Source organism: Sinohyriopsis cumingii, chromosome 2 (genome assembly GCF_028554795.1).
Source record: "Sinohyriopsis cumingii isolate HCF-2022 chromosome 2, ASM2855479v2, whole genome shotgun sequence".
Classification (NCBI taxonomy): Eukaryota; Metazoa; Mollusca; class Bivalvia; order Unionida; family Unionidae; genus Sinohyriopsis; species Sinohyriopsis cumingii.
This window is the reverse complement of record NC_142962.1, coordinates 145,288,330-145,309,401: the sequence shown is the minus strand read 5'-3', so window position 1 is coordinate 145,309,401 and position 21,072 is coordinate 145,288,330. Positions and strand designations below refer to the sequence as shown.

The following is a 21,072-nucleotide window of genomic DNA, read 5'->3' as shown; positions in this document are numbered from 1 at the left end:
TCACAATTGTAGTTAAGTTGTCAATTAGTAATTTCATTTAGGAGAAATTTCTACTAATAATTAGATAAAGTGTTTGCATGTGCATGAGAGAGAGATACATATAAATGAGTGCATGTACAAAGTTGAACTTTTCATGACTTTACTTGACCTCTGAACTAAATATACGTATACTAATGCTATAAATAATAATAATAATAATAATAATAATACATGCAAAATAATAATAATGAAACTACTAATAACAATGCCAATGATATTCAGTTCATAGTACATCAATTTGCCACAAACCAAGTTTGAAAGCTGAACCTGCCTTCGGAGTTGACCTGTCTACAAAGGCTAATTTTGCATTTTCCCATGTTGACAGGTTCCACTGTATGTAATGAACAGTTCATTGTGTGTGTGCTGTGTTGTTAGGATTTGTTACATTACTGAAGCTGACCTCTAAGCTCATCAGCTTACATGAAATAACAATTCAAGGACCCTTGATATCAGACAGTACACATACAATAACCTTGATATCAGACAGTATACATACAATAACCCTGATAACAGAGAGTACACATACAATAACCTTGATATCAGACAGTATACACACAATAACTCTGATATCAGATAGTACATACACAATAATCCTGATATCAGACACTACACATAAAATAACCTTGATATCAAACAGAACACATACAATAACCTAAAAATAAAGGATATAGACAAATGTAATCATTTTAAATTTGATGAATTTCATGCATTCAAAATGTATGTAGACTTTACAACTATTTATCTATATTCTTTTTTCACATACCTCAGCAGTATGACAGCTATATGGTTTCATGTGTCCTAATGGAAGCCCTGTTGTTGTGTTATACAGGAACATATACCCATCCTGTGATCCAACAGCCAAAAACTCCGTATTGGGCGATTGCACAATTGCTCGACTGGTGCCTTGACATTCTTGCCCAAGCCAGTCTGGCCGATAGAACATCCCCTTTTTTCTGTCCACCTTGCTGGGCTTCTGGTCACATTTGCCAGTTGGAATATCCCAGAATACAACCCATCTGAAAAGAGACAAAAATTGAGCTATTTTCTAAGACCACACATGCAGTGCACATTAACTGTAGTGGTCAATCACTGCAGCAAATCATATTGGGTCTATATGAAGTATTTTTATTACCAAGTATTCCTTTTTATGGAATATTTTATAGTTAAACTTGACTCCAACATTGGTATTTCATTATAGTGGATAATTTTGTAATAGCAAAGTTCATTATGACAGGTTATCACTGTATTTAATGTATGACTACACTATGCACAAGGACCATGTGAAATGTATGACTACACAATGCACAGGGGCCACATCAAATGTATGATCACACAATGTACAGGGACCATGTAAAATGTATGACAGTACAGCACACTGGGACCACATAAAATGTATAACCACACAATGCACAGGAACCACATAAAATGTTTGACCACAAAATGAACTGGGACCACATAAAATGTATGACTACACAATCAACAGAGACCACATAAAATGTATGACTACACAATGCACAGGGACCACATAACATGTATGACTACACAATGCACAGGGACCACATAATATGTATGATTACACAATGCACAGGGACCACATAAAATGTATGACTACACAATGCACAGGGACCATATAAAATGTATGACTACACAATGCACAGGGACCACATAAATTGTATGATTACACAATGCACAGGGACCACATAAAATGTATGACTACACAATCAACAGAGACCACATAAAATGTATGACAACACAATGCACAGGGACCACATAAATTGTATGATTACACAATGCACAGGGACCACATAAAATGTATGACTACACAATGCACAGGGACCACATAAAATGTATGACTATACAATGCACAGGGACCACATAAAATGTATGACTACACAATGCACAGGAACCACATAAAATGTATGATTACACAATGCACAGGGACCACATAAAATGTATGACTACACAATACTTAGATGGACTTTACCAACCACTGCTTCACTGAAACTGACTTAATAATGTCAAGTGCTTCTGGGAAGCTTTGTTTTTCAGTCTCAGAGGATTTGGATACCAGTCTGCATGAATTTCATGGTCATTACAAACCCCAAACCCCACCAAGATGAAATTGAGATGTAAGCAGTCAAAAAATTGGAATCTGAACATAAAAAGGAACACTTCTAATCTGTATCCAACAGTTTATGTTAAGCAGTAAATGTTAATCATAAAAATTCAAACATGCCTCCCACAACTTTCTGTTATACTATGTGTTGTGCTGAAGTCTACAGACAAAAAGCTGCAAAGGCATTGTATTCATCTAGCATATATTCCTTGTGTATCCCATTTTTAATGTATGTGGCACACATTTTTATCTCTTTGTCAAAATATAATCTGCATGTATCCATCACTTTTGGTTCAAGATCCTTCATTGATGTTTTCAGGTGAATTATAGCACAATACTGCTATGACTTCAGGTGAATTATAGCACAATATTGCTATGACTTCTGATTGGTCAATATTCAGTTGCTTTTGTGATGCAAGTGCTTAGGTTTGTTTTACTAAAGAATTGCAGTCAGACAAAATACAAACAGTTCATTAATCTAGACATACAGAAGTTTAAGAGGCAGATCACCTACATAAAATAATATCTGACCAGAAAATCAGAATCTGACAGAATCATGTTAAAACAATGTATCTGTATTTATTCTTAGTGCAAGCATCAAGTTTTGCTTTTACAAAAATGGTTTAAAAAGTAGTTTTTGATAGATAAAGCTAATTTTAATGATGAAATACTTACCTGTCACTTAGCTTATATTTCTGGGACAGAAACAACCTTGTTGATACATAAAAATTCCATCATCCTGTTAGATGGAAGTTCTAGAAAGTTTAGAACTAGACTTAAGACAGATCCATTTGCTCCCCACATAATACTAGGCCCAAACGCAGTAGTCATCCTCCTTTTTAGGGACACATACTTGTGGGACATCTGGCAATAGGAACAGGTAAGTATTACACTGTTAAAATTAGTTTTACATTGCCAAAAACTAGATTCTGATATCATATTGTTACCTTCATTAATGGCTTGCTGAATTTGCCAGTGCAGAAAGAGGCTGATGGCCTCAAAACTGATATATAAATAAATATACTCAAATTATGGTAGGAATGTTTGCTACTGTAAGTTGGTATTAGCTTGGGTCAATTCTTACCTTGTGACCATGGGCCCTAAAGAAAATATAAAGTAAGGTATGGTGCATCGAAGAGCAAAGGTAAATGGAAAAGAAGGTGGTCTGTGACTGCAAAAACAGCTTTTGTAGCATGTTCCAATGATGAATGAGTTAGACAGACCCATGATGTAGCAAACACATGAACCTTGATGGGCTTTAATGTTATGAAAAAAATGTCCCTCTTAGTGAGCCAAGAAACATCCCCATGAGGTGGAGTAGCTTTGTTGACAGAACCATGATAAAGACAAGGCATGCCTAGATGTTTTGGCACAAGTTCTGTAGCATGGCTGGATATATAGATTGCTCCGACTGACGATGACTGCTGAGACAAGATCTGTATGCAAGGCTATTGTGACAAGGCACCTAGTCTTAAGTTCCAATGCCTCCAGCATCTTAGTTGTAATGGGGGACCAAGTCACCATTGAAATGCCCACTTCTTATGGCCCTGCATCGTAGAAAGGGGGGTATGTCTTAAGGGGCCATGCAGGGGTGCATACCCTGTAACTAGCCACATGAACTCTTTGTTTTCTAGGCATTTGGGCTTGGGATGCAAATTCTGGGAAAGATGTGGTAATCTTCATTTACCGCCTTATCAAAAGACCAGATGTCTTCATCCTCTACCAACCCATCCACCAAGCATCATCTCAGCTTGTTCTTCAGTAAACTCTGTGGAGTTCACTAACACTTACAGGATATTATTGTCCTGTTCTCCCTTCTAGAAGGCAAGACTTTACAACTCTGTGTCTTTCTAATGCATGGGAACCTGGGTGAAGGGAAGCATCAAACTCCTCGTGTGGAGCAAGAGGATGGTTCCAAGTGGCAGACTTGATTGGAGGACAAGATTGCCCTGCCCCTCATCCTTCCTTGACAGTCTGTTGAAAGAAGACTGGCCCCTCATTCCTTTTTGTCTAAATACTGATGATGTCACGCCGTAACCAACAACATCAAATCTGCTTTGAGGCCAAGGCCTTGATGTTCACTGCTGCATAAATGGAATGGACAAATGAATTCCTTGAAGAGGATGTCCCCACATCATGTAGTCATTAAAAGTGATTATAAAGAAGCTGGGATGCTGATCTGATCCCTGTACCTAATATGGCACATGTATGCCTACTCCATTTTCCAATATGGGTTCACTGATAGCCTGGCAAGAGGGGAGGTGGTGACTAGTATTTGTATACCATGACCAGTGAATGCTCACCAGTGACGAGTGACCAGTGGCTCAGAACTGTAGAAGGATCTTGGTCATAGGTCTCTCCTTTAAGGGTGGCTCAATCTGCTTTTCCTGCACCATGGACACTATACAATCACTATGCAGTGAATATGGAGAGGGTATTGCTCCTCCCTCATGGAGGCATGACTCACTCTCTTCACTAGAAAAAATGTCCTTCCATTGGAGGATCCCTTGAATTAAACTTAACAGGTGCGTTTAAGTCAAATGCAATCTATATTCAGCAAAACATTACCTGACCCTATAGAATTAATGATGAGTGATGTGAGACCTGTATCAAACACAATGCAAGATCAGCAATAATTAACCTGCATATTGATCACAATGAATGTTGTGAAACCCGCAAAAACACAATATTATTATAATCAATAACAAGAGTGGAATTGGATCCCAACTCATTAATTAGATGATTATGAGTGGTGTGCAACCTCTGGTCAAGATTGATGTAACATCAGAAATACTTAACCTGAGTAGCGATGACAATGAATATTTTGAAACCAAAAAATTAAATATAAATGAATGGCATGCAACCACCTGAACACATAACAGAAGTTAATGCTGATGGGCAACCCATTAAAGTGACTCTAAATATCAACATACATAGTCATTAAATCATCATTAGGCAAATGATCTCATATTGAATGTAGACTAAAATGGAGGTCACAAGCAAAAGTGGAAATGACTAGTAAGATTGTGCCACACTTAGAGTCTGTGAAAAAACATCTATAACTGAATTACTGGTATGATAAAAAAAGCAGAATTAAGATTACCCAATCACTGAATGGGAAAGGGTAATACATCGGCCTGCTGACAAATGAAACGCAATGTCCTAAAACCCTAAAAGAGGTCAACAACTACAACTGTGTATGTAGTGGACTTGAGGGTATAATACTTTATAAATATGAAAACCCACATCTGGAAGCCAGGAACACAGGCAAGACATAGGTGAATGCAAAATTTCTTTTGAGCTTGAAAATTCCAATCAATCCAATATGATATCCATAAATGCAGGATGTCCATTGTGCACGAGTCTATGATGTATAGAGCAGACTGTATTAATTCTAGTTAGGAACTTTCTGGAACTTTTTATCTAATGGGAGAATGGAATTTATCAAAACAGACCAGAGCATTTTCCATCCTGGAAATGAAAAAGTGACAGATAATGTATAACTTAATCAAATTTCTCTTCACACATCGTGAAAAGATTAAAAATGTTGTAGTCTAATTAAAATTGAAAGTCTTACCTGCGAGTTGTGATTAGCATTACATTTCCTGAAAATGGTATGCATTTCTCTCCCAGGGTGGGAATCTTGGACAGCTGTCGTAGACAAGGCATCAGGCCCCCAGTTCCTTGGGTCAGGTCAACTGCTGTAAACCGATAGCGATGATGCTGGGGTTGAAAAGATCCTGTCTTCTTCCACATGGCTACAATAGTTTCATACTCCTCATTTGTGATCTGTGTCCGCAACACGACGAATCTCTCTGAGGTAGAAAGAACAGCATCGATACTCAAAAACCTTTCAATACCTTTCTTAAGGTTTAGGGATTTGGTGATTTTTCTTAGCTTAAGATCTATAACTTCCACAGCTAAGCTTCCTTCCATTTGAGAGTTAACAGTGTAGATCTTATCTCGGTCATTATTGACAACAAATGCCAGGACATTTGGTGAGGTTTTCAGAATTTGTTTTCCATAGTCTTGGTCCAGTATTTCCAGTCGCTGTTTTGATTTCTCAAAAACTGCAATGCAACGGTCAGCCAGACACTGGACCGTGTCCACCACAAGGTCCACTTTGAACTCACGCTGAAGCTCCTGATTTGCAACTGACCAGATCCTGACAAAGTTCTCTTCTGTGCATGTAATTAGGTCCTTTCCATCCAAAGAAAGGTCTGCTGCTGAACTGGACTTCTGCTCCAAAAGTGAGGGAAGAGTCAATTGCTTCTCCTTCTTAGCTTTCTTTTCCCTCTGCATATCATCATATATTCCCCTGAAGGACCATATTTTGGTCTCTAACTTTTCGCCCATTGAGACCATATGCTCCTCTAGAACGACAATTCTTTTCACAGATACTGCATGAGCAAAGAAAGACCCAAGGTTTTTATTCAATTTGATGTCATAAACAGTTATGTAACCTTGTGAATCTCCAAGCAGAACTGTGTTTTCCTCCCATTTTACCCCCAATTGTGTAACAGGATTGTTCAATTTGATCTCTGACAGGATTTTTGTGTTGGATCCTTCTGCAATAAAAACCATTCCTTGTTCTGACAACACAGCTAGCCTTGATGATAATGATAAAGTTTCAGCAGAAATCTGAACTATTTTTTGTGGGAAGATTATTGCTGGCTCAATTGGATTCAACGATTTTGTTTCATACCTCATTAATTGTGATCCTCCATTGGCAGATTCTAATGAATTTTCAGTACCAATAACAATCATCTCCTCTTTATGAAGAAAACTACTGAGCTCTGGCTTGAGTGATGCATCAAGAATGAGTGTTTTAACTGGATTTTCTTTTCCAACATGAAACTGAGCCAGAAAAGATTGGCTACATGGGACTTTGTCTGTTTTAGCTATTTCCCCAACCACTATGATAACTGGACTGGTCTCATCATTAGTACAATGTACTCTGGATACTTTATAGTTTTTGGATTCTTCAAAAGAAAATATGCCCATTTTTTTTAATGTCATCAAATCATAAAGCAATAATTTCTCATCAGAAAGATGGATCACTCCAAACTTTCTGTCATCATTTACTACAAATGCCAATGGTTGAGAAGGAGTTTCAAAACCAACTTTCTTAAATTTCCAGTCTTCATAATAAAGGCAAACTAAACTGGACTTTGTGGTAAAGAAAATTTCCTTGCCAGACTTAGAGATCTTAGGAATGTTGCAAAAGTTTGCAAGTGTTACTTGTTGGAGATCTTCAGTCAGTGTGTTGACAACAGCAAACCTGTCTCTCTGATCTTCATCATCAATGGCATGAAGTGTCTTCAGAAGGACATATTCACTGTTCTCTGTGACAATATTTGAGAACCCCTTTAGAGTTGCATCTAAAGCTTCTGAGATATCTCTCCTGGGAGCCAGACAGGAGAAAGCCGGTAGAAGAAGTGGTGACTTATTGGTGATGAGATACTCCCTTGCCTGATCTAACAACTCCTTTAGGTGGAAATGGCCTTCTTCACAGTTGATGTAGGCCAGAAGACATACAGCCAGACGAACAGGTAGGCGCAAATTATCTTTGGAAGTCGAGAGAAAATTTCTCAGAAGTAGGAGCTCTTCATCTTCAAACTTTTCTAAATAGCTGCTCAAGTCATCAGTAACATGTGAAACAGAGAAAGCAGCAATTTTGGTCTGAAGAAATTTGAAGTTGCAGAACACTAAAGATTTGGTATTGCTTGGTTCAATGAGAGACTTTGCATTCACCACATGGTAGGCTAGACATGATAACTTCCTCTTGTTGGTGACAGTACATGGCTGTGGTGTAATTTGCCGATCAGCATTTGGGATCTTCAAATTTTTCCTCTGAGACAAAGTGATGTCTCTCCGAAGACCATCCTCATGTAAAAAGACATCAACAAGGATTTTGTGGAGGTATGAAGCTTTCTCATCAGATGCATATCTTTTAGTGGCAGCAGCAATAAACTGTCGATGGTACCAATGTAGGGTGGTCTTGCCATGAGACATTCTTTCAACAATGTACTCTTGTATGTCATGGCGGATTCTTGCCCAGAGTACAGGAGGGATGCGTACAATGCCAGTTACTGGAGGATCATGGAACCTGTACACTTCATCTAGAACCTTGTCATCACATGATAGAGCATCTTCAATTTCAATATCTGTAATACCATTCAATCCTACTGAGATAAAACCCAAAGCACTGCTTATCAATTGTAGACCATACTTCTTCTCTAGCTGTTGAAACAAGGTGTTAATTGATTCTACAACAGTATTGGTGAGATGCAGCTCCGATACCTGTGTGAAGGAATGCCATTTCTCTGCCCTATCTAGTAGCAGCTTCAAGAACAATGGGCTTGGATCATTCTTTAGGATCGATAAAAGAAATTTCACTTGTTCCTCTGTGAGGGTACGATTTTTTAATCCCAGGTATTTCTTGATGATCTCTCTTCCTGTTGTTTCTGGTAGAATTGGTACAGCAACCATACAATTCTTTGGCAGGAGTTTCTGAAGGTTCTCCCTAATGTTATGTTCTTCTGGAAGAGTTGAAAGGATTAGCTTAATGTTGGGTGGAAGTAGAGTTGGAACCCACTCCATAGCATAAGCGTTATTAGCAGGTGACAACTGATCAAGGGAATCAAGAAGAATCACCACTGGTATTTTGAGAGCATTAGAAACTACCCGCAAAAACTGTGGGAAGTACTCAATCAAATTTTTCATGTTCTTGTATCTGACAGGTTCCATAATCAACTCAGCTGCATCTGCTAGCTGCCCAAGGACAGTGAACAAGACATCGTAAATGTTAATGCTGTCAGGGCTGGTTCCAAGAAATCTGATGACCTTGAGGTGATTTTCTCCTTTGAACCATTTACCTACACTGCTCATAATCATGGCCATTATGGAGGTTTTGCCGGCTCCTGAGGGGGCATGGATCACAAGAGGTGACCTGTTGTCCTTATCCAGAATGTAGGACCTGGCTTTCTCCAGAGTCTGCAAATAATGTGAGGAATAGAAGAATTAAACACAATTCATACAATATGATCACATGTAACTAATGCATTTAAAAGAGGCACACTGAACAGCCTATTCTAATATAGGCCCTTCCCACCTTTATCCACAAAATAAAGAAGTTCCTACCATATCAAGGCTTACAGATCTGTACATATTCATTATGTTATGTCCATATAATTAAAACAGAACATGAGTAATCTAACAACTGTTAGAAAAATCAAAACAACTTAATTTACAAACATTTTCAGTCAAACAGTGATGTATGTTATAAAAAATATCAACACAGACACCAATAACAAACAGTACATGTGCGTAATAAATTTTAAACAGTTCCACTTCCAAGACATCACAGATATCCACTTCACGTAACTAATATAGTCTGTTTTACTTCTATTATTGTTAATACTGATTGAGTTAGTACTGTCACAATCATTCTCCAATCCAGAATATGTCCTCGTCAATTTTGTTAGCATTGGCAGATATGGTCTCTAGGGCCTGTTTACCCACTGTGATCTCATCAGCATTCAATCCCTCAAACAGATCCTCTACATTGATGAAACAAGTAGTCCTTTGTACCATCAAGTGCATTAATTGACTTGCAACTGATATAATAATAATAATAATAATAATGAGGACTTTGTATAGTGCCTAATCTTTAGAAGCTCTAAGCACTTTACAACATTAGACAACACCTATAACATAAAAAATATATATAATGATATCATTACAAAAACAAACACCATGAAAAAAGATGCTGAAACATTTAAGGTAGGAAATATTATTAGGCTTTAAGTTTGTTCTTGCAGTCGAAATAAGTGAGTTTTGAGAGCCCTCTTGAATGTGATCACTGTGTCTTTGTGTGTAAGTTCAGTGGGCAATTCATTCCACGTTGCTGGGCCCTGGTATGCAAAAGAACGCTGTCCATATGACTTTGTTTTCATAGTGGGAATAATGAGTATACGATTGTCAGAAGAGGAGCGTAAGTATCTTGCTGGCATGTACGCATGGGTGAGGTCGGATAGGTATGTTGGACTGGAGTCCATCAGTGAAATGTAGCACAGAGAACAAATTTTGTGTTTGATTCTGGATCGAATGGATAGCCAGTGTTGGATACAGAGCAGCGGGGAGGTGTGCTCTGATCGTGGTACTCTAAGTATGACCCAAGCAGCTGTGTTTTGAACTTTTTGAAGTTTCTGGAGTAGATACTGAGATGAACCAGACAGAATTGAGTTACAATAGTCCAGTCTTGAAAGTACTAATGAACACACAAGTGTTTTAGTGGCATTAACTGAAAGATATTTGCGAATGGAGCTGATACATCTCAGCTCAAGATATCCAGCCTTGCATATGTTCATGACATGTTGGTGCAATGTGAGAGTACTGTCCAGAGTAACACCTAGGTTTTGTACTGATTGTGTGAATTTAATGTTAGTGTTGCTGATTGTTTGAGGTAAAGGATGTGAATGAGAAAGTCTTTGTGTAATTGTGATCGGAATGGCCTCAGTTTTATCATCATTCATCTGCAGCTTGTTATATGTCATCCATGATTTCACATCAGAAATGCACCTCTCTACACCTTGGATGGTAGCATCAACTTCAGTTGGGTGGCTAGATTTGTATATTTGGGTGTCATCAGCGTACATCAGGTGAAATGCATTCCCAAGCTTATTTAATCCATAGCAACAACACTACTTTTGACAAGCATTTCCACTTTCTACCTTTTGTACATTCAACAGGGTCTGAAAAAACCCATTCATCATAAAGTTCTGTGAATTTTACTTTAAATGGTTTATTCCAAGACAAGCCTGCAGGATGCATATTTGATGTGCAGCCCCTCCCCTCCTCCAGATAACACCTAGATTCATATTATAACAGTTCTTACTTGTTCCGTTGAATCATCCCCAGTGAGTGCATTTCATATGTCCTTGTACATGCAGTAACCATGAATCGAGCCATTGAATTTATATTCCATAGCGCAAAACACCTACCGAGTCCAGTCTACATGACAGGTCAGTCTAATGTAAACGCATGTCATCACTGACACCGAGTGGAAAGTTACAGCACTGGATCAGCTGTTACACTCGTCATTAAATATAACTGGTATGTTGCTAGCTTGTTGTTGGTGTCCAAGTCTATTTTTAGACTGTTTTCTGCAGGAGTTTTATAGTACTAATAAATGCATATTCCTCCCTTTGGAAACTGTACCACCCCTGGAGTGTCTATGAGAAATAACTATGGTATATAATAAAACATGCTTTGGCATGCAAAAGTTACTTATTGTACCCTATCTTCATTAGTCTTTGAGCCTTAAATTCGTAAAGTTTTTTTATTTGAGCCTAACTGAACATGACACTTTGCAAAGAATAGACACATTATAATGCTTATGAGTCACTCATAACAAAACTCAAACAAAAATTGGGGAGACATTAGCCTATTTACCACGGTCATAAATACCATCTCTTGAGTGATAAGCAGTTCATCCAATCAAATGCATAATTACCTCATAGATCTCGCTCATTACAGAATGTGTCCAAGATCTTCATGATAAAATTTTCTAAGTCTGATTGAACTCAAACCAGAAATTTGGCCTCCATAGTGGTAATGTTCAACTGTTGATGAACAGAGAAATAACATCTTTATACCTGGAATTTTTTCAATCAATGAATCCATTCATGTTACGCTGCCGCACTTATGTACTCTATCATCTATACTCATAAAATTCAGATTCACATAGTCAATGAACAGCTGTATCTTGTATCTATGAGTGCATCACATATGGCTGAACCCTCTCTAATTTATTTTACAGGACCTTAAACAGAAGAACTTCAGTTGGAAACCAAAGTTTGAAGAAGATGGACAACAAGTGGCCATAACCATTCTTAATGATAATGTGGAATGCTAAAACTCCATCTCATTTTAGATCTCAACAAAATAAAAATGTAACTATGACCAAAAAACAATATTACAAGTAAAGTTATGCTGCAGATGGCAGAGTTAGAAGGATGGATAATCAGGGGCCATAACTCTTCCAAAACATAATCTAGAACACTTGAAATTAAACTTAGGGGGCGCTCACCAGTTTTTATGTACTTTTGAAAGAGTGACTTATGTAAGGTGAAGTTGTTTACATTTAAAACATGCACAGTGGAGACAATGTTGGCATACCCCTATGCTACTTTAATGTAATGTGGCTGACATTTCTTTGGATATTGTACTTTTGGAAACTGTACATGATCTAAGCACAAGCTAACTAAAATGACTGCTCCCTTGTGCTCAAAAAATCAGCCTGAATTAGTCTAAAGTACACTATCCGTAGTAGCTACCAAAATAGGGAAAATGAATTTTGCCAGACTAGACAATGCCAGCTTCTGAAACTGCAATGAATGAATCACCAAATATATAAAATGTAAAAAAAGTTATCAGCTCTCTTTTACACAATTTACCTCTGAAGTTCAGGAAATGAAAATGACCAAGTGGAGCTAGCACATTTTTGAAAGGTGCTCATCTGGAGAAAGGCCAAGCTGTATACTCTATAACCCATATTACACCCATCAATCATACTCCAAACTAAAGGGAACGAAAGGTTCTTTGAACTATACCTAAGATATACAAAGTCTTTTTTAAATAGCCAGTATAACCAGTGAGGAAAGCCAGGGAAATTCTTTTTCTTTAAAATTCTAACCCTATGCAAAATAAAAAACTGTAGGGTGCCACCTTAATCAATATAAAATTACATGCCAAATTTGGTGAAATGCCAAATGACTTACTAAAATTATGTTGTGGAAGTCAGGAAGGCAGGCAATCTGGGGCAATAACTCCCTGTAAATGATGTTGTGGAATGCTGGAAATCAATCTCACACATACTGTGATGTATCTTAAGCCATCTGACATATTAGTTAAAAGCAAACTAAGTTCAGTGAAGTTATCATGTAGACGCCAATAGACAGGGGAGCAAAATTTCAGGGGGCAATGACTCTTCTAAACATGACTAAACCCCAAAAAGTGACATGAAATTTTATGAAACAATATTCATATCAAATTGCATCAGAATATGTTGAATTTTCTTGAGCCATGCATGTTAGAAGCATCATTCCAGCTGAAAATATTAAGCTGATTGTCAAGGACCCTAACTCCACCTCAAGAAACCAAACTCAGTTAGTTATGTCAAGGTCATCTTTGAACTCAGAGGACAAACAAAACTGCTACAAAATATAAATAAATTGACAAAGTGGAGAAAAGAATATTCTGGTAGTCTTAGTCAGTGTAAAATTTTCTTGATCGATTTGGCAATGAGAGATAAAATCTGTGCATGATATAATAATACTGATAATCTATAAGAGTAGCAAATATGTTTTGTCATGCTAAAATACCATATTGATGGTAAATGTCCAGTTTTCATTTTAATAATTTAGTTTAAGTTTTCAATTCATCATTCAGTTGGGAAAATGATTTTAAGTTTTGCCTGAAAGCTTCTGTCACCTTTCATCCTTTATAGTCACTGGATCAGTAGAAAACTCTTTCTTATCCCTCTTTCTCCTTACATTTACCCAAATCAGAAATATCTGTGAAATTGTCTAAGTAATAAATTGATCAGTTTTAACAGTCGTTACATCCACATGTTACAATGCAGCACCCATGTAGTCTGTTTCACCTATACCCATATGTAAGCTGATGGACATTATCTCCAGTAAGACAAAAACCTTGAACAAGATCACACTGTGTAATTATGAAATAAAATACTGTTTTAAAATATGTAATAGAAACAAATGAAAAAGGTTTGATGAGCATTAATGACTCATATGTGCATACATGTATATATAGTACCTTGTCAAGTGTTTCAGCAACTTTTTTGGTGATAGTAGAAGAATACTGTATATAATCGCATAACCTCTGCGGTCAGAATTAACTTGATGGCTATTGACAGCAATGAGATACCCTGATGGATTGCAGGATTGTCTGTTGCCTTTTTGCTTGTATAAGTGGACAATAGATGCATCCCTATACTCCTGGTGCATACTTCATAGAGTCCACATTGATTGGAAGAGTTTAGTAAGTTTCTGTGCCATGTGTGAGCCTCAGGTTTTGTAAATTTCTGCTGGTATAGCATCTGCTCCAGGTGCTTGCCATCTGACAGCAGGTCAATAGCTTGCCATCTGATAGCAGGTCAATAGCTTGCCATCTGACAGCAGGTCAATAGCTTGCCATCTGATAGCAGGTCAATAGCTTGCCATCTGATAGCAGGTCAATAGCTTGCCATCGGACAGCAGGTCAATAGCTTGGACAGTTTCAGTCAGCTTTGGGGGTTCATCAAGTGTTATGTTGGTTTCCACTTGGGGCAGTCAATAAAATGCCTCCTCACTAAAGAAGACTGTTGACTGAGGATGATATTGAAATATTCTGCCCATCTTTGAAACATGTTTTCTTTGCCAATGAGTAACGTGGCACTGTCTGCACTCAGTACTGGAGATATTCCTAATAACTGTGGCCCATAAATAGTATTCAAATTAGCATCATAGAAGTTCATCATGTTGTTCCTGTCTACAAAGGACTGAATCTCATCTGCCTTACTGCTCAGCCATGAGTCTTGCAACTCTCTGAGATTGCATTGGACAGTCCTCTTAATGTTGTTAAAAGCCGTCCACATAAACGATAAAAAGCTGTCTACTAAGCCAACTGTTTTTAGCTGATGTTTCTCATTCAGAAGTCTTTGTATGGCATTATTATTCTCATCAAACACATCTTGTAGCAGTTAATTACATACTGGCCATTGTAACTCATTCCAGTCTTTAAGATCAACCAGTGGCATCATTTCCCACTGTAAAAATAACCCAAGTATGTAGCATAACTTTGCCATTATATCCATTTTAATTAATAAAGCTTAATAAAACAGTTAACCAACTTAGCCTCTTTTTAAAATGACCTTCATTTCATGTTGGCTTGCTCACAAAATACGTTTGTATAATTATTAATCGTCAGAACTGTTTAACTATCAAAACATGCATATTCCTAAAATGTTTAATCCTTTCCATTCCAATTATATAAATAATTTCTTCTATCTTATAAAACAGTACACTTTCTAATTTTTTGTACATGCACTGCCTCACTGTGTGAATGTCCTGAGGCATATTTTGTGAGAATTTACTTATAGGTGCCAATGATGTACAGACAAAATTGCAGCCCATTCAGTTTGGTTATATGGCATTGAATAAGTAGGAGCAAATGAAGTTGAAAGCACAACCATAATACAGGAATATATTCGATAGTGAATCAGCATACATATGCAGAATATATTGTTAGATTTGGTTCTGCAGAAATGGACAAAATTTTAAAGAATCTACCTAAAATTACACATATTTTGAAGGGAATCTAAATACATATAAGTAAACATTACCTCCACTTGTCCACATAACAAAAAATTACCTCCTCTTAGCCACATATAAAAAAATTACCTCCTCTTAGCCACATAACTCAAAATTACCTCCTCTTGTCCACAGAAGGTCTGGCACTTAATGTTACAGAACTGAAGATGATGTATAACTTCACTGTATCTACTGTAATATTCCCCTTGTCGTATCTGGTTCCTCCGCTTTGACAAACCAGCTTCGATCAATCGCTGACAGTCTGCAACAAAGGTTTCACAAAATTGGGTCAGATATGTCTTGTGCTCAAGGTGTGCTTCTGGGTCAAGACCACCTGGTTTCCATGGCACCGAGAAAGATCTGATATTAGAGGCTGGTAGCACCTTTGCTATTCTTGCTGATAGTTCCTTTCTCAGCTTCACAATTTCCTGATTGATTTCAGGCTGTAAAACAACACAGAAAATGTGAAAAGAAATCGAACATGTGACTAGAATAAGACATCAGTGAAATATTCCAAGGATTGTTGTTTCTTTCTCTTAACCCTTTACCTCACAGAGTGTATGGCTTTTTAGCCCTCCAATACACATGTAGCTAAGTTACCCAGTGCAGTGCGCTATAAACACCTGTTACCTATTTGACTCCATACACATAGGCCTACCTGTTAACTGTTAAGCAGTGTAGTGTATGATACGTTTAACAGCAATTTTAATCATTTTACATTTTTGGTACATATCTATTATGTATGAAAAAATTTAAGAGTAATGTCCGATCATTATAGCTGTGTAATTATTTTTCACGGAAGAATTTTTTATGTGCTTTAAAATCTTGAGAGAACTTGTTCACCGTCAAGTCAGTGAAGCCGCATGACCAACCGTAGCAGCCATTTCATATACTTGAAATTTACAAGTTCTTTGTCTGCGTCTACATTATTAAGTCATTTGAATTTGATAATTTATAAAAACTAATTGCTACCTACATCAATATCAGAGCCTTTACCTAAGTTATTGAAGCTTTCATAGTTGTGATTCTAATCATGAAAAGTACTGAACGAAATCCGTGACCTCCATTTTGGAGAGTGGAGAATATGACCCAGTTACTTTAAATAGCAGGTTTCTACCAGAGCATAAACAGCAACTACATGATCTGACATAATGGTAATTCACAGCAATGAATGAGATATCTAATAGGGGTTTTCCCCAAAGGTGGTTCTACGAAAAGCTGCTAAAAATGGCCGATGTTTACAGCAGACATCAAAAGGTGCTTCCATGCGAAATGGAGTAGAAACGTCAAAAGGCACTTCCATGCGAATGGAGTAGAGGCGTCCAAAGGTGCTTACATGAGGTAAAGGGTTAAACATTATCATAATACAAAGGTCAGCAATCACTGATTCATTGTCCAAGGTTTTTACAATTCATTCAGGCATAAAACATTACTTAATAGTTTGATTAATAAGCCCTGATCTGTAAATCTTTCCCCAGATGTAAAAATTCAGTGTTTTGATTGGTCCAAATTCATCACTGATTGGTCCAAATGTGCAACTGCATGATTGACTGATCCAAATGTTCAAATTCAGTGTTTTGATTTGTATGGATGTCTTATAATAAGATCTGGAGTCAAGCAAAGTTTTATCATGGCATGACCTGGATATCATCAACTACAAGTCTACTTACAACTACCACATGTGACTTCAATGGAATGGAAAACTAATTAACCAAAACTGCTAGTCAATAGTTTAAATTCAAAACTCTATCAAATGGTGCCAATCTGTGACAAAAGGTAGTTGCAAATTCTACATAGTTGTACCATTCAGTACAGGTAAGTTATAAACTATATTGGATTTCTGATGATGTCAGGTGAGTGCTCCATGCAGACAAGTGTTTGATATAAATGTCATGTTGTTAAGGTTTGATCCTTGCATATTTAACACTTACATGAATCTAATGTGGAACTTTACATTTTCATTACAACTAAGAAAGCACATTTGAGGACCTCTTTTTGTCCAAATTCATTGTCTCCAAGTTATACAAATCAAGAAAAAGAACATCATTGGATGCAGTAACTACCTTGACATTGAATTTATACTGTATGGACTGGTTCCCAGTTCAAAACAATCCTTTAGACTTCCCTAGTAACTGATACTTTTAAAACTGTTAACTGTCAGTGCATGATTTTTAGTGACACTTTAAACACATTATTGGCTATATTATACAGAGAAAATGGGAGTTAAGTGACTTTATTAATGATTTGCCATGGAAGCCAACCCAGGCTGGTCTGGGCAGGAATCAAACCTGTGATGCTTGGATTTTGAGTCCAATGTTCTACCACCAGATATATTGTGGTATGTGGGTAACACCCAATGAATTTATTCTTATTTTCTAGGAAAAATATTTTAAAGAAACAAGTATGTTGTGTATGTTGGATGGGTTATGTAAAAAAGCACTAAAAACTGTGAACCTTAGGCAGCTAAACCCTCACAGGCCTGTATTTTAAATATCTGTGAAATCATTTGCAGTTACATTCATGTCACTTCTATTATTATTTGTGCTTTTTCAGAACTGTACTCGGTGGTAGACTCCTGATGCTAACTAGCAATTTAGTATATAACTCAAATACAAAGTTCACAATGTAAATTCCACAGCCTTAATATATAATTCAAGTATAAAGTTCACAATATAAATTCAACTGTTTTTCCAGAAAGTGTCAATGCTATAGAAGTCTACAGGATGTTTTAGAAAGTAAACTTATTCATGTACTGTTATTTGTAGCTAATAGTGTATTTCTATCAGATATACAAGTGCTCAGACCTGCCCTTTCCAATAATGTACCATGTCATTAATTTCAATTCCAGTAATGGAAAAGTATATATATAGGTGTGTGTGTGCGTGTGTGTGTGTGTGTGTGTGTGTGTGTGAAGTGTCGAATTTTGAATTGCTGTTAACTTTAAAGTTGAATGCATTGAGCATTAAAATTTTATTGCATTTAAGCAAGAAAAGTAATTGTGAAGGATCAGTGTAAACTTCAAAGGGGCAGCATTCCAACTTAACGAAATTGATTGGGGTATCTTAACATGCTCCTTAGAAAGTAAACATTTGAGCTACCAACCCTAACCACTTGGTAGAAACCTATGTTCACTTATCATTTTTTTCAAAGGGAAATTGTTATGCATGGTCGTTCACAGATTCTGAGCTGTCTAAACCTGATGAAATGAATTATTTCTTTGGGAAAAATTAGGGACCTCTGCCTACGATTGGGCAGAATAAATTAAGGCATAAACTTTAGAGCAATCAGGCTTTAAAGTGACGACCTTAGCCGAAATTCTTTAGTCTGAATATTTCTGGAAGAGGAAATGTAGTTGACTCCATGGAAAGCCTAAGGATAATAGTGCTTTCCTTGTTAAGCAAGAAAGGGACTAGATGGCCATCTTGTAACAAGAAAGACAGGTTTTAGTGCTAAGACAAACAAGTTCTGTAAGAGAACAACAATAAGCTTTCTGAGAGTGAGATGGGACAGTCTGAAGACAGAAGTCCGTGGAAAAGAAAGACGAGGTCAGAATAAAAGGACCAGGAAGTCCATGAAAGGGCAAAGCATAGAGCTTAGGAATGATGAACTAGGAGACATTGATATACGGTTAAAAGGAAGGAAGGTGATGCACATCAATCATGGACATTGCGCTCTTTTCACCTCTTGTTATGATGATGAAATAAATCCAAATTGAACACACATGTTAAGTTCTACTGATATAATCTAACTTGAATTGGAACAGCCGTTATTAATTTGTTCTGATTAAATTTGTTATTTTCTTGTCAAAGGGCCTCATATTGCTTTATCCAGTATTCTCGCTCAGTTCTCTGTTGAAATTCTATTCTTCTTCCACTTCCATGTGGCTATAATATCGAGGAGGGTCATCCTCTAGATAATGCCAGCCAAATCCAATTAACCATCCCTCTTACTAAGAGGGCGACATTACAAAGTGGGGTCTATCATCCGGTGTGAGTAACCAAGGCTGAGTAGGATATTGGATAGAAATTAGAGTACCATAGCAGTGATAAATTTGCTTATTGTTTAAGCAAGGAATTAGGAGAGTGGATCGAGTCAGTATCTATGCATTTTGTAGTTAGTGCATACCATTTTTTGATATTTCTTTAATGTATGTTATGACATTGTTGAAATTAAGATTCTGTACCTGAATTGCTGTGATAGCATGGTCGTTGTCTGAATTAAAGTAATTGAGAAAAAAATATTGCCTTTAGTTACTCTTGTGAGAATAGATAATTAAGGAGGTCCCAAGGGAGCAATTGCACATTGTTGGTGCGAGCAAGCTGAATTTAGAGAGAAATTCAGAATTTTGTACTGCCAAATGCTATTAGGTTGCATTACAGTAATTTAAGTAAGTCCGTAGGTTAAGACTTATTGGATTAGAATATGGGTAAGTATTCTTAATGAAGCTGTTTCTTGTAAGGCAGTAAGTGTTAGTAGATACTTAAGATAAGTAAATTGGTTGGTGATACAGTCAAGTATACTATAATGGCAACTGATAGGGAGTTGGTCAAAGAGTTTAAATCTATTGGTAGAGATGAATTAGGTTATGAAGGGACCCAATTAGCAGAATTTGTAGAGAATACAGAGAACAACGGGTGGCTGAAAGGGAAAGAATCAGACAATCCAAGGAGAAAGAAAGAATCAGACAAGCCGAGGACAGAAAAAGAATCAGACAAGCCAAGGAGAGACAAAGAATCAGACAAACTGAGGAGAGAGAAAGAATAGAGTTAGCCAGATTGCAGGCAGAAGAAAGAGCCAGGGAGAGAGAACATACATTAGCCATGGAGAGACTAAGGATCGAAGCAGAATCTAGGAGGGGTAAAGGACTGAACAAACATTCAGGACCCATAAGCGAAAGATCAGAGGATATGCGCATTGTCCAGATAACAATGCCAATGTTTAACGACAGAGACGAAATCATCGATAACTTTTTTTTAACTCAATTTGAAAAGTTAGCTTTAATCCATCATATACCCAAAGACAGCAGATCTGGGTCTGTGCAGTTTGCAGTAGGACTCATCTTATAAGCAAGTACACAGGGTATATGCTAAAGTATTAGTGTGATGCATTTAAGTCTAAGGTGTTTGATAATTACCTTTCCTGATTGAGTGATCACATCAATGTGCCTTTCGGCATTTTTTTCCACAAGGTTTGCATCTGTCAGGCCTTGAAATGTCCTATCATATAAAACTGCATGAAGCTGAGGGTCCTTTGCTTTCAGAATGCCTTTATCAATCTCAAATTCAGTAACTAGGAACAAAACAAAACAATTCATAAAGAAAAATTATATATTAACAAATTTGTTCCTTATTTTCATAAAAAGGAATTAAAAAAATTATTGCTTATTTATAAAAGTATGTATTGCTATTTCTTGCTACTCTTTCACCCTAGAAAACTTTCATACCAGACAATCCTTATACCAGCTTCTTACAGATCCAAGATCCTGGATTCCTGATGTAATCTAATCTAAGTTACTGACAGATCCAAAATCCAGGATTCCTA

At 37.0% G+C, this 21,072-nt stretch overlaps 1 protein-coding gene across 1 annotated transcript in view; it reads right to left on the bottom strand.

Annotated features, from left to right (window-relative positions):
• Positions 1-21,072, bottom strand: part of LOC149806018 (uncharacterized) — a 55,955-nt gene that overhangs the window by 11,217 nt on the left and 23,666 nt on the right. Inside the window, exons 7-10 of the mRNA XM_089934996.1 lie at positions 20,666-20,820; positions 15,651-15,974; positions 5,733-9,151; positions 803-1,055 (exon numbers count right to left, since the gene is read on the bottom strand). Of these exons, the coding sequence (XP_089791122.1) occupies positions 803-1,055; positions 5,733-9,151; positions 15,651-15,974; positions 20,666-20,820 (4,151 nt within the window). The remainder of the gene's footprint in view (positions 1-802; positions 1,056-5,732; positions 9,152-15,650; positions 15,975-20,665; positions 20,821-21,072) is intronic.